Source organism: Anabrus simplex, chromosome 4 (genome assembly GCF_040414725.1).
Source record: "Anabrus simplex isolate iqAnaSimp1 chromosome 4, ASM4041472v1, whole genome shotgun sequence".
In the NCBI taxonomy this organism is placed as follows: Eukaryota; Metazoa; Arthropoda; class Insecta; order Orthoptera; family Tettigoniidae; genus Anabrus; species Anabrus simplex.
In genome coordinates this window covers 132,508,677-132,524,178 of record NC_090268.1, presented here as the reverse complement: position 1 = coordinate 132,524,178, position 15,502 = coordinate 132,508,677, and the positions used below count along the sequence as shown (strand labels likewise).

General features: G+C 40.8%; 1 protein-coding gene across 1 annotated transcript in view; it reads right to left on the bottom strand.

The window, feature by feature from the left end:
- The window catches only part of LOC136872496 (ribosome biogenesis protein BOP1 homolog), a 115,258-nt gene that overhangs the window by 7,274 nt on the left and 92,482 nt on the right, over positions 1-15,502 (bottom strand). The window contains exon 10 of the mRNA XM_067146304.2: positions 12,065-12,238. Within this exon, the coding sequence (XP_067002405.2) occupies positions 12,065-12,238 (174 nt within the window). The remainder of the gene's footprint in view (positions 1-12,064; positions 12,239-15,502) is intronic.

The window sequence follows — 15,502 nt, the reverse complement described above, 5'->3', positions numbered from 1 at the left end:
ATGCTCAACAGGGGCCTTGTTGGAGGATGGGAGGATCGGAAGGGATAGACAAGGAAGAGGGAAGGAAACGGCCGTGGCCTTAGGTGCCTGGAGGAGAAGTAGGAAAATACGAAAAACCACTTCGAGGATGGCTGAGGTGGGATTCGAAACCCTTCTACTCAGTTGACCTCCCGAGGCTGAGTAGACCCCGTTCCAGCCCTCGTACTATTTGTTTTCAACTTTCATGGCAGAGCCGGGAATCGAAACCGGGCCTCCGGGAATGGCACACATTAACCACTACACCACAGAAGCGGATTAGTACTATAATGCTACCTATATGTTTATGTTAGTGCTGAAATCCGATTTCTTACTTTACTAATGCTGAAAGCCCGAAAATGTAATGTTATTCTTTAATAGGGGAATCAGTCTAGAAGGAAATGTTGAAAGTGATGTGATATCTATCCAGGTTCAGTTGTTATCCTAATACTATGGGTTACAGTACATTGCACGTATATAAAAGATGCCACTTACAAACTTGCTTTTTATCCGCGAAATTCTGCGGCCACAAAAGTCACTATTTTTCAAGAATGATGACATCTACACATGATAGATTGTCTGATTGTGCTGTTTTGAACCTTTCTTCTGTCATTCTGAAGTTATTCGCGATCATGAATAATAAACAATCGGCTTTAGCAACGGCTGATGCACAACGGCTGGTAGAGCTCCATGCGATACGGGATCGTGACGTCACAGCGCGCCGCTTACGTCAGAGGCCGTTTCACTCGCCTTGCGGAAAGGCACTATTAAATATTTTTTTAATGGTAGAAAACAAGGCAACATACCACAATGTAATACGTTTACGTACTATTTCATTGGTGTACTTTTCAAAAAAAATCTTTTTGAAAATGATGCATGTTCCCAATTATGAATCCCGATTTTTTTGTTTAAAGTGGGGAAAAAGAAATGTATTTGACACACCCATTTACTTGATTTATCGCACTGTTCTGGATGAGTTTTGAAATAAAGATGTCAAGTAGCAGCCTTCCTGTTGCAAAATCTGGCACTCCAAATATTGCACAACTTCCTTTTATCACCCATTATTACTGTTATCAACGGCCACTGCATTACTTAAATTCAGTGAGTGAATCGCTGCAGATCTGACTAGTGATGCTCTATTACAATTTGGTACAGAGATATTTTACAAGTATTTCAGGTATACGCATTTTGTGATTTTAAAGTTGTTTGTTAATCCACAGTGAGCAAGTATTCGAGTAACACTGCATCATATAAATTTGCGTAGGTCAGTTACGCTGAAACACACGGGAACAGGGAACGAGCCCCATGTATTCAGTGTCAGAGTGCAATGAGGGCTACTGGCAGAAAGAGGAAAGCGACCAGTAAGTCTTGCAAGCATTTTGCGGCCCAAAAAGTGGCAAGTTCCTGCAAGTAGAGGACGACTTACTTAAATACGTAATTTTTTAATGCAACGATGGATATGCCGTTTCCCCTGAAATGTTGTATTTTAAAGGCAGCACACAGGATCATTATCTTGGATTTTAAGGTTAGCCGAGACTGAATGATTAATTTTATGAACAGAAATGGACCTTCTCTTTGACGAAGGACATAATTATGCCAAAGAATGCTGAATGATTTCAACCAAAAAGTTACAGTAGAAATCCTATTTAACGTTTTTACAGGGACTCGACTTTTAAACCTTAAATCAGGGTTTTCCTTAAATCGAGGTTTACCTTAAATCAAGGTTTCAGTAGAAGGACACCTTTTCCAGAGATCTTTGCCTGTATTAACATAAATTGTAGAATCATACGTTATTTATACAGTGACAGCAATAAAACAAGGAGATTATAAAGCGTACTTGACGGTGTTAGAAAGGGAAGGGCAGAGTCTGGGGTAGGGCTGTTTAACAGGAATACCATTGCATGAACATAGTTTCTGTTAGGCATGTAAATGAGCGAATGATGTGGGTAGATTTGTCAGTTGGAGGAATTAGGACGAGAATTGTCTCAGTGTATTTACAATGTGAGGGTGCAGATGAGGATGAAGTTGACAAGTTTTATGAAACATTGAGTGACATCGTGGACAGGGTCAACAGCAAGGATAGAATAGCGCTAATGGGCGATTTCAATGCGAGAGTGGAAATAGAACTGAAGGATACGAAAGGGTGATTGGTAAATGTGGGGAAGATATGGAAGCTAATGGGAATGGGAAGTGTTTGCTGGACTTCTGTGCTAGTATAGGCTTAGCAGTTACGAATACATTCTTCAAACATAAGGCTATTCACCACTACATGTGGGAGGCTAGGGGTACCAGATCCATAATAGACTATATCTTAACCGACTTTGAATTCAGGAAATCTGTTAGGAATGTACGAGTTTTCCGGGAATTTTTCGATGATCTGATCTGTAGTGAACTAAGTATCTCTAGGCCTAGGGTAGAGAAAGTGAATTCTGTCTGCAAACGAATAAGGGTAGAAAATCTCCAGGACGATTCATTCATTAAAATGATCATCTCCATCATCACTTTCTGCTGTGGTTAATACCTGAAAGATTCTGTGAACCGAAATAACATCGCTGCAAGAGCAAATAGATTGTTGTTCCGCCATGTTTGTTTACATCACAGATGAACTCCTCAGACGTCTACAAATAGCTCTGTAAGTTACTTCCCAAAGCTATAATCTCTCATCAATTAGTTCTACGTAATGCCCAACAGATGGCAGAATATGTTAGAGATCAAATTTGCATTCGAAAGTGAACCAGGAAACTGAGAAAAAATTAAAATTCGCTTGCGCCGTCTATAGACGGGCGTAGCAGTGGTGGACCAGCCGTGTCAGCACCTCTATAGGCGGGCGTAGCACTCATCGGGTTAGAAATGTTCTGAGCTCGGTAAATTCATGAAGCAGGATGCTACCCTACTTACTAGGATCTCTGGTGGATTGTATATTCCTAGCCGCCTGAGCACAAGGAGGGCCATGACTCAGAATATGTCCGAGATGCCCACTCCCAATCCATAGCAACTGGTATCCTGACTCTCAGGACCACTTACTAAGCCTCTCAGCCGTTGCCCATGCTTCACGAACTAGGACGTGACTACAGTAACCCACACCATGAATACTGATAACATATAAAAACTAAAACGCCAGAATTTGCCCGTAATAACGGATTAATCAGCAAAAGGATTCTCATTGTAACTGAAGGTTATTGCAAGATTAATATATGAATTTTCGAAAGTTATAATAACACTATCATTAAAACAGGGGTTTTCTTCTACTAGAGCGGCCGCGGTCAGATGCGTATCCGAGTCCGACATCTCTTATGGAATAATTTTCAGGACTGGAATTTCTTCCATTAAATGCGGGTTTACACTAAATCAAGGTCACATAAAATTGGGGAAGCAGAAAGTTAATAAAATATCCCCTTTCCCAATAGGAAATGCAGATCAGACGTCAATCAGCTTTGATATGCCACAAAGTCAAACAAACGATACGAAACGGATAGGGTTATTGTACGCACTACTGGAAGCGAGAAATAATGGGTTATTGTAGTAGCTGATGGCAGAAAACTTGCGCCTTATGTTGTTCTGAAATGAAAAAAAATATTGAAAGTAAAACATCTGCGAGGGGATCACATTTGTATCCAAGACCAAGGGAGGATGGACGTCACTCGTACAAGATTGGATTAGAACGGTTTGGGGAAATCGAGCAGGATCTCTCCTTTGACGCCCATCCTGCTTGTGTTGGACAGTTTTCGTGGGCACCTGACAGCAGACACTAAGAAATTAGAAACCACGAAAACCAATTGGGCAATGATTCCAGGTGGATTGACGTCGGTACTTCAACCCTTGGAAGTTTCGATAAATAAACCATTCAAGGACAATGTGTGGAAACACTTATCAGTGCTAGATAGTGGAAAGTGTGCACAAACTTACTTCATCTAAAAAAATTTTGAAACCATTGGTGGAAGTCCGTTGTGAGTCGATGTTGCATGCTTTGAACGCAATTTCTTCGATGGTGATTGAAAAGAGCTTCAAGAAAACGGAAATCTTAAATACATCAGATGGGACTGAAGATGATATTTTATGGAGAGGTGTGAGCAGTGATAGCAGCAGCTATTCTTCCTGCAGTGCTGGTAGCAATGTCGAAGACTGTAGTTTATAAAAGGCAACACTATTTTTTCCCTTTTGCCAGTATGTCATCATTACTGACCTGATTGGTTATTTAGTTAATTTGTATTTATTTCAATTCAGGTTGTATTATCAACTCTTAATGGGAAGAATATTTTCCAGTGTTCATAGTTCAAACCCGTGTGTTCTAATTGCCTGATGTAGGGCCTACACTATTTAACTGTTCAAAAGAAAACTTATCTTGTAATTTTATGCCAAATGTCGATAACTGCAAATGAGCTGAACCCATTTTGTGTATAGTATATTCGATTTATCTTTCTTCTTCTTGTTTTATGACTGCATAGGATCACTTTAGTCAGTCCATCGTTCAGGTCTCTTTGAAGGGATTGTTCGGGGTTTTCGGTCCCCTCAGTACTTCTTAAGACCCTCCGATCTTTGTGCCCTTTCCTCGATTGAAAATGTGCATGTTGTTGGTTTGTTTTGCGTAAGGGTAAAGCAGAGGTTTGTATTCTTGAGTTTTGTATTCAATTTTATCTTATTTGTGGCGTCTTCTGTTGTAACGCCTGTTTTCCTTCAGATCCTCTCTTAGTTCTCTGATCCATTTGATTTATCTTTCATACATAAATAAAATGTAAATAAAATATATATATATCCGAATTCTGTGAATAATTTACACACCCAAACTTTTTGCCTATATTTTTCATCAACAAAAGTGTGTTAATTATGCAAAATAATACGGTAGTTTATGGGAAAAGGAGCCGACCCCATGGTGTAGGGGTTACAGAATTAAAGAATACTTGTGGTCGATTGTTTGGCCTGATGTTATTAGGTTTTTTGAACAGTTTGACCGATCAAAGTTGCTGAACTGAAAGAAGTTTTCAGAGGAAACCGACAAAGTTTCCCCGGTAAAACTGAATGTAAGGTTCGATTCCCGGCCAGGTCAGGCATTTTTACCTGGATATGAGGGCTAGTTCCAGGTTCACTCATTCTACGATTACCTTTAATTGAGGCGCTATTTAATGGCGAGATGGCGACACTGGTCTAGAGAGCCAGGAATAACGGCCGAGAGGATTCGTCACACTGACCATGCGTCACGTCATAATCTGCAGGCGTTCGGACCGAGCAGCGGTCGCTTGGTAGGCGGAAGGCCCACTGGGCTGTAGTTTAGTTTGGTTTAGGGGTGTTTGTAAGATTTTAAGTATACATATTTCTTTTTTGTGATGTTTAGCCAAATTATTCATGGTTCATTCATTCCCGGATTTTCCGTTTTCCCGCGTTGTACGATTTTTTACGGGGGTCCCTCCAAAAACAGAGAATCGAGGTTCCACTGTATGAACTAACATACAAATGTGATAATTTTCAGAACAGTAGCAACCTGACATCCACATTATATTTAATTAAAAAATCACTATCGTATATTATTAGAAATACTTTATGGAAGCAAATATAAAGAGTACTTTTTTAAATTTATTTCAATTGGGTTGTTTAATTAGGGGCTGCCTAGGGAAGACAGAGGAATACATGGTTCACCTGGAAGAATGTGGGTTAAATTTCCCGCCAGGAAATCGAAAAATTTAAGAAACACAATTTCCACTTCAGGAGTGGCACATGGCCCTGAGGTTCACTCAGCCTGCACCAAAAATGATTACCAGATTAATTCCTGGGAGCAAAGGCAACCGGACAAGGGCACATCAATCTATCCCACTAAGTGCTGAGGTTATAAAAAGTAGAAGCCTTTACCTCCCACTCCTCCAAGGGCCTTCATGGCCTGCAAGGAGCTTGCTCTTCTTTGGGTTGTTTTATAATATGACAATTATTATATTTCTTTACTCACTCAAGTCAAAAGCAAGAACATACAAGCTATAGAGGAATGCTGCAATTATAAATGGGAAAATAAATGTCTCAGATTAGATGATCTTCACTCAGAAATGGGCCACTTTCATAGCACTATCACAGCCTACCATTAACTCTTGCAATGTGCAACAGTACGGGCACAGTTCACAGGTGCGCAGGTGTAGCATTATTTGTCTCCCCCCAAACTTTCAAAGATCTGATCCCTATAGGTATCCCCATTTATGTAAATGCACTCTTACATCTCCACACACCGCTCTGAAGTCTGTTGAGTGATCACCAGATTTCCCGGTTGTTGTCGTGTAGGAAGGCTTTCTTTGGCCTTCGTCCACTCTGGTGGTGTAGTGGATTGGCATAGCTGTGTCTTGGGTACCTCAGGTTTTGCAGTGAGCATTGTTATTGTCTGCACGAAGCTTTTCCTTGAACTGACCTGTCTCCTTGGAGGTTGGTGAGCAAAGAGTGGGTGAGCTTGATCCCCTACTGACTGGAGGGGCTATGGCTGCTAGGGGGTGTAGATTTCAGGCAGCCAGAAATTATTCTGTACGACTCATTGAGAGCAATATCCACTTGTTTCGCATGAGGTGAATGATACCATACAAGGTTAGCATACTCAGCAGCAGAATAACACAGAGCAAACTTGGTTTGAGTATGGGCGAACCAATTTGCCCCTACAAGTTTACGAAGTACGCTATTTCTCGGGATAACTTCTTGTTTTCATACAATGTGCCTTGTAAGACAGAGTGCGATCCAAAGTTACTCCTAAATGATTATATAATTATATATATATTTTGCCATGTACATGTAACATAAGTAATGGACTTACACTATGTGATCAAAAGAATCCGGACACCCCCAAAAGCATACGTTTTTCATCTTAGGTGCATTATCCTGCCACCTACTGCCAGGTACTCCATAGCAGCGACCTCAGAAGTCGTTAGACATCGTGAGAGAGCAGAATGGGGCGCTCCGCGGAACTCACGGATTTTGAACGTGGTCAGGTGATTGGGTGTCACTTGTGTCAGAAGTTTGTACGCGAGATTTCCACACTCCTAAACATCCCTAGGTTCACTGCTTCTGATGTGATAGTGAAGTGGAAACGTGAAGGGACATGTACAGTACAAAAGCGTACAGGCCGACCTCGTCTGTTGACCGACAGGGACCGCCGACAGTTGAAGAGGGTCGTCAAATGTAACAGGCAGGCATCTATCCAGACCATCACACAGGAATTCCAAACTGCATCAGGATCCACTCCAAGTACTATGACAGTTCGGCAGGAAGTAAGAAAACTTGGATTTCATGGTCGAGCGGCTGCCCATGAGCCGCACATCACGCAAGTCAATGCCAAATGATGCCTCGCTTGATGTAAGGAGCGTAAACATTGGACGACTGAACAGTGGAAAAATGTTGTGTGGAGTGACGAATCACGCTACACAATGTGGCGATCCGATGGCAGGGCGTGGGTATGGCGAATGCCCGGTGAACGTCATCTGCCAGCGTGTAGTGCCAACAGTAAAATTCGGAGGTGGTGGTGATATGGTGTGGTCGTGCTTTTCATGGAGAGGGGTTGCATCTCTTGTTGTTTTGCGTGGCACTATCACAGCACAGGCCTACATTGATGATTTAAACCCCTTCTTGCTTCTCAACTGTTGAACAGCACTTCGGGGATGGCGATTGCATCTTTCAACACGATCGAGCACCTGTTCATAATGCAAGGCCTGTGGCTGAGTGGTAACATGACAATAACATCCCTGTCATGGACTGGCCAGCAAAGAGTTCCGACATGGTGTATATAGGTAATGTAAGTACCGTATTTACTGTAAATAAAATTCGAACTGAATAATGTTTTCGTAATAAATGCACCAATAATGTGGCTGATAAGACTAACCTGTTAGAAATAAAGGCTGAAGTTTTTATTTTTAACAACTGGCTTTACGCCGCACCGACACAGATAGGTCTTATGGCGACGATGGGACAGGAAAGGGCTAGGAATGGGAAGGAAGTGGCCATGACCTTAATTAAGGTACAGCCCCAGCATTTGCCTGGTGTGAAAATGGGAAACCACGGAAAACAGTCTTCAGGGCTGCCAAGAGTGGTGTTTGAACTCACTATCTCCCAAATACAAGTTCACGGTTGAGCGCCCCTAACCTCACTCGGTAAAGGCTGAAGTAAACAATCTCTTAATTTTAACGCTATTTACTGAAATGAAGATAAAAATGTGATACACCTCAAGATATGGCAGAGTGCATCACTAATTTCAAAGGTTAATTTATATTTTCTCAAGCCTGGTTAAATTTCGGACAGGATATCCCCATGTTAATTTATAGCAAAAGATTATCATTACTCTCTCTTTGAGTAAGAAAACCGAAATGATTGTCACAGAAGCCTCTGGAGTGATACTATTACAGTTTTTAAGAATGAAATTGAACGTACGTGTTCACATAGTATCGGAATTAGAAAAATAACTAACAAGTAAGCCGCAGTATGGAAATCATCCGCGAAAATTCAAGTTTTGAACAAACTTATTGCGGATTCATACAGCTTTTAATGTGTCTTTTTATCAGACTTTTATGAAAAATCGGATATAACAATAATCTGCTATAGTGAGTAAATTTTTCGCCGTTATCAATTCTTGCTATAGCGGACTTCTACTGTACTTGAATTTTCATTGTCTAGCTTCTTCATCACACTGGTTTATAATGTTCCTGATCACTCCTTTAGGTTTACTATGAATCTTATTTCCCTCCTTGCATACAAAAGACACTACAGTGTCTTTACAAAACAGTTACAGAGACCAACAAGGGAAATGAAGAGCAACAACAATAACAAATAAATGGCCCACGATTATGTTGCATGCATTCGATTATCTTCGGTATCGTTTTTTCGCTATGTCCAAAAACGAGTTCTCTCGTCGACATTCGAAGGCGATGTCAGAGTCGATTAGTAATACCCATCGACTGCTGTTCTGTGAAGAAAATTCTAATTGAAAGAGAACATATTTTCGTAATACATGCGTAAATAACGTGTCCGATAACAGTTCTAAACTCGTTAAAAATAAAGGCTGACTAAACGATCACTTAATTTTAATGATAAATACTGCAATCATGTAAAAATGGGATACACCTCGAGATATGGTAGAGTGCGTAATTGATTCAGAGGTTAGTTTATATCTTCTCGCGTCTGGTTAAATTACGGAAAGGTTATTATCATGTAAATTTATAGCGAAAAGGTTATCATTTCTCTACTGGCGCTTAAGTATGTTTTCATCATATGTATAGTACGGTTAAGTTAAGGTGACGCTGTTTGAATAAGGAAACTGAAACGTTTGCCACAAAATACGATCGATAATCTTCGGTACGGTATAGTTTTCTCATTTGTGTATTTGCGAGCTCTCTCGTGGACATTCCAAGGCGATGTTGGAGTTCATTAGTAATACCCAACGACTGATGTTTTCTAAAGAAAATTCGAAATGAAAGAAGATAAGTTTTAGTAATAAATGCGTAAATAACGTGGCCGACAGCAGTTGTCAACTCATTAAAAATAACGGCTGAAGTAAACGACCTCTTAATTTTCATGTTATACATACATACATACATACATACATACATTATCATTATAGACTGTTATGCCTTTCAGCGTTCAGTCTGCAAGCCTCTGAGTTTTATAGTGAAATTAATTAAAAATGTGATACAACTCCATATACGGCAGAGTAGGCCTACGTCACTGATTTCAGAGGATAATTCATATTTTCTCGCGTCTAGCTAAATTTTGGAAAGACTATTCACATGCAAATTTTTAGCGAGGATAAATCGGCTCTACATGCGTTTCAAATATGTTTTCACGACACGTATACGGTTAGGTTAGGTGACGCCATTTGAAGAAGGAAACTCTGGAGTGATGCCATATTTCTCCGAATCCAAGACGACATTTTTTCCCCTCGAATCTCACGCAAAGGAAAATCAAGGGTTGTCTTCCATTCGCGGCCTAACAGGAATGAATACGACTGCCAACTACCGTGGTAACCACGCCGCTTTTCACCCCCGCACGCACACACAAAATTCGTTGACAATAAATGACCGCCTCTTTATTATACGCCGGGCTGAGTGGCTCAGACGGTTCAGGCGCTGGCCTTCTGACCCCAACTTGGCAGGTTCGATCCTGGCTCAGTCCGGTGGTATTGAAAGGTGCTCAAATACGTCAGCCTCGTGTCGGTAGATTTACTGGCACGGAAAAGAACTCCCGCGGGACTAAATTCCGGCACGTTGGCGTCTCCGAAAACCGTAAAAAGTAGTTAGTGGGACGTAAATCAAATAACATCATTCTTTATTATACATCGCTATCCGTGACAGCCGGTTGTACGGTGCCTGTGTGTAACATCACTGGATCTCGGGAAATAGTGAAGAGAGAATCACATTCTACTAGCCTCTACAAAAACGCTTCTCAAATCTGCAGAATGGCATCAAAACATGCGAGCCTTCGAATTCTTAGAAAGGCCATGGCTACTCAATGGCAGAGTTATAACGCGTCTAATGTACCTGACTCTTAGTAAAATTAAGTTTTGTAGACACCAGGAACATTTTCGTGATGGATAGTCGTAAAGATACGTGGAACAGGTATTGCCGGCAAATTTTCAACGGGTTCTCGTCGATACCGTATTATGATGCCAATTTTAAGTTAATTGTTATTAAACACTCGGAAATGTAGAATAATTGTGCAGCAGCAAGAAAATATGGCATAGGCCTAAGTAAAACCAATATTTGACGTCAGCGTGAAGACAACGATAGCTAAAAAAATATGAGTACTGAACAAAAAGAGCATTCAGTGGTCCACAAAAGGACGCTTTAAAGAAGTCGAAAATGAAATTGCGAGGTATGTGCACGAAAACAAAAGGGTCGCATGGCCATACCGTGGCGCAATAACCTCGTTCGTTGACTTTCAGCGTCCGCGATTAGGCCTATACATCGCCAGCCGCTGAAGTTGGCCAAACCCGGCAAGCGAGATGTGTGTGTAGCGGTAGTTGGTTATATCTGACGCTGAGTAAAAGTACCGTAACAGTTTTATAGACACCAAGAATATTTTCCTGGCAGATCGCCGTATTGTAGAGATACATGGAATAGGTATTGCCGGCAAATTTTCAACGGGTTTTCTTCAGTATTATGATGCCAATTTTAAGTAAATGGCCATTAAACCCGCAGAATAAAGAATAATTGTGCAGCCGCAAAAAATGCGTTATAACGAAAGCCGATGTTCGGCGTCTAAAATGCGTACTGTACAACAAAATTTTACAAAGCACTTTTTGAGCCTGATTAAATTTTTTTGTAGGAAAAAGTTTGGTTCGGCATGGATTCGGAGAAGTACGGTACTGTAATTTTTTCAGAATGAAATTAAACACACACTTTTACGTAGCATCAGATTTCGAAAAATAACTAACAAGTAAGCCGTTGTGTGGATATCATCTGCGGAAATGCACCTTCTGAACAAACTGATCGCCATTTCATACTGATTTTAATGTGTATGGGGGGGTTTTCCGACTTTTATACAAAGTCGGATATAACGACAATCCGTTATAGCGAGTAAATTTTCCGCTGTTGTGAATTCTCGCTATAACGGACTTCTACTGTATTTAATTCACTAGTCATGAGTCCCTGTATAGTCATGTATTTTTTTTTTTTTACCAAGCAAAGAAAAAGCTTGTGTTTCAAAGGATACAAATTAAATGCAGCATATAACATCAGCACCATACTTTTAAAGATAGGCCAAATGTAGATTTATGATTTTTGTAACTTTCTATCAAATGAACAGTGTAATAGAAATTAAAATGACACTGGCCATCTGATTCATAGTTTCAACAACGGAAGAAGATAAAATTGTAGATTTTTATAAGGGTACCGGCGTGCAGCAAGATGCTAGATACCCAATAGAATTTATGGCATGCAATATTGCAAAATAAAGAAAAGTTGGATCAACATTAAGTTCAGAAGAGGACATTAGGACATTTTATGCACTAGTAAAATATAAAACAGATGAGCAGTGGAGTGATTAGACAGAGTAGAGGCAACATTAACACAAACAAGTACTGTGAAAGTCATAAAATACTTACTGCAACAAAGAAAATTGGCCGAATAGGATGAAAGAGTACACACTGTACTAGACCCTTTGATTTATTGAAAGGTACTTGAGAGCGGCGCTTGGATAACTGGTGAATGAGCACAGAACGATTCTGTCCATCAGGCATCACAGTAGCAAAGTAGTCACCACGACCATGCCACGTCACCTAGAATTAGAATATGATTTATCATAGCACGCTTTCTCATTGCATAGGATATTTTCACAATTTCAATAATACTGTATTTACTCACATATAACTCGCCAACGTGTATATCTCGCACCCCATTTTTAACAGTTGAAATTGCGGGAAAAAATCCCCAAACATAACTCGCATTAATTTCTGATGTTTTCATAAAGACACGAAAGAAAGTTTGGGTATTCCGTGGATGTGCCTACATTAAATATTGGGACTGTACCGACTGCTGTTACGGTACTTTGTACATGATAGTACAAGAAGAAGCTGCATGTCTTTCTACCTGCAGAATGGTTGAGGCTAGCAGTTGTAACAAAGATACCTAACTCACAAACCCCTGCCCCAAGGCCGCGCATTCCCAGCCAGTCAGTCACTCTCAGCCATCCCTCTCACTTTTCTCTATTTGTCAATATGCTTATTGCTACCCGTCCGGCAGAGCTGATCACGTGAACTGGGAGTGTTTCCCTGTCCAGGCAGTCAAGTGATAACTGTATTAGGTATCGTCCATCTGTTATATTATTGACAAGTACCAGTATTCTGTCTTCACGTTTCATTGTTGTTTCTCAGTTAAGTTTTCTTGCGTAGGTCGATCTTAAAGTTATGGAGAAACGTGGGAGTTATACGGCTGGGTTTGAACTCAAAGTGATAAAATATGCTAAAGAACATGATGACAGAGCTGCTGGTCGAGAATTCAGTGTGACTGAGTTTAACGTTCACTACTGGCGTAAACAGAAAGCTGCGCTAGAAACCACCAGCCGAATATGTAAGGCATTCAGAGGGCCGAAAACTGGCAAGTTTCTTGAGCTGGAAGACGAGTTGCTTCATTATATTACAGAGTTGCAAAATGATGGCTTTAGTATCTCGCATGAGATGTTACATTTCAAACCACGCGAACTAGCGATTCAAGGAGGAATCAGCTATTTGGATCTGAATGTGAGCACTTTTTTGACTAAAAATAAGTGTGAACATAATCGGTGCGTGATATATGCAGGGATTTGTGTGCGTAAGATCGTATTCCCGAAAAAACGTAAAATATGCATTAGGCTATTGAAACAAGTCAACTGGCATACTTACCCTATTCATTGTCACTGCCTTCAATTCCCGAGCTATTCTCGTGTACATCATTCTGGTCACCATCCAACACTGCATCATACTGACTTCCATCCAACGCATTTGCGATGCCTTTCTTCAAGAAACTCTTCACAGTAACGTCTGTTGACACCATAATCCATGCCTGCATAACCCAATCACACACAAGTTCAACTGACGGCCTCTTTATTTTCCCTGCTGGCGTCAGCTCATGCTCCCCTTCTGCCATCCATTCGGCGTACAATTTACGTATATTGTCCGTGAAGGGCTTGTTGATGGAAACATCTAAGGGCTGTAGACAATGTGAGAGTCTACCAGGAATTACAAGATCAATTTTCAATTCCTGAAGACTTTTCTTCGTGTCTTCCACCAAGTTTCTGTGAAAACTGTCCTACACTAGCATTGCTGGGCGTCAAAACAGTGCCCCCGGCCGTGCTCCCCACACCGTACGGACCCAGTCCTGGACAAGAGCCGTATCCACCCATCCTTTCTCTCGAACCCGTACATGAATGCTTTTGGGAAACCTTAGGCACTGTTTTGTCTTTTGAAAATAACGTACGGTGGCAATATTCCGTCTGCGGTTATTGCTAGCATTACAGTGCAATGCTGTATTTCACACCCAGTTGTACGTACAAGCATGCCAGATTCTCCCTTCTTGTTGATGGTGGTGTTGCATGATATGTTGAAGTTTATCGGGGTTTGATCTGAATTGCCAATTTGAGATAAGAGGTAATGGCTTTTCTTCCACACTGCTATCATATGGCAATGAAAATCTATGATTTTGTAGCTGAAATCTCGTGGCATTCTCTGACAGACAGATGTTCACCTTCGCAGACGCAATCCCTTTCATGTCATTAACCTACAGATCCAACCCCGGCTCACTTTCAGATCCGAACAGCTGATTCCGCCTTTGATCGCTAGTTCGGGCGCTTTGAAATGTAATATCTCGTGTGAGATACTAAACCCATCATTTCGCAACTCTGTAACGTAATGAGGCAACTCGTCTTCCAGCTCAGGAAAATTACCAGTTTTCAGCCCTCTGAATGTCTTACGCGTTCAGATGGTGGTTTCTAGTGCAGATTTCTGTTTACACCAGTAGCGAACATTAAACTCACGTCACACCGAATTCTCGACCGGCCGCTCTGTCACCATGTTCTTCAGCATATTTGATCACTTTGAGTTTAAACCCAGCAGTATAATTCCCACGTTTCTCCATAACTTAAAGATCGACCTACACAAGAAAACTTAACTGAGAAACAACAATGAAACGTGTCGACAATACAATACAACAGATGGAAGATACTTAATACCGTGATCCCTTGACTGCCTGGACAGGGAAACACTCCCAGTTCATGTGATCAGCTCTACCGGACGGGTAGCGATAAGCATACTGACAAAGACGGAAGAGTAAGAGGGACAGAAGAGTGTGACTGACTGCCTAGGAATGCGCGGCCTTGGGGCGGGGGTTTGCGAGTTAGGTATTATTGTTACAACAGCTAACTTCAACCGTTCTGCAGGTAGAAAGAAATGTAGCTTCTTCTGTACTGTCACGTACAAAGTACCGTTACAGCTATTGGCACAGTCCCAATATTTAATGTAGGTACGTCGACGGAATACCCAAACTTTCTTTCGTGTATGTACCGTATGTCTTTATGATGTCAGAAATTAATGCGAGTTATGTGAGGGGATTTTTTTTCTGCAATTTCAAATATTAAAAATGGGGTGCGAGATATAAGCAGTGACAAGTTATATTCAAGCAAATATGGTAGAATGTAATGTTTTTCATAATATGACTGAACTATGTTACTGAGTAAGTCTTTTAAACTTTTAATTATTAATGATCAGAAAAATCAAGCACTGAAAAAGCCTTTGAACAAGCCAAAATAATATTAGACTGACTTCAAAAAGGCCCATGACTCTGTTGACCACGAGTTGTCGTTCAACATCCTTCACAGACAAGGTTTGGATAGCAAGATCAAACAGACATTGATAGACACGACATCTAAAGTGAAATTCATGGGGGAAATATCTGAACCCTTTGAGATCAAGACAGGCGTTCATCAAGGTGATGGTCTTTCACTGCTCCTCTTCAACCTAGTGTTAGATAAAAGTCAACAAAGAATGGGAGAAAGAGCTGAAGATACAAAA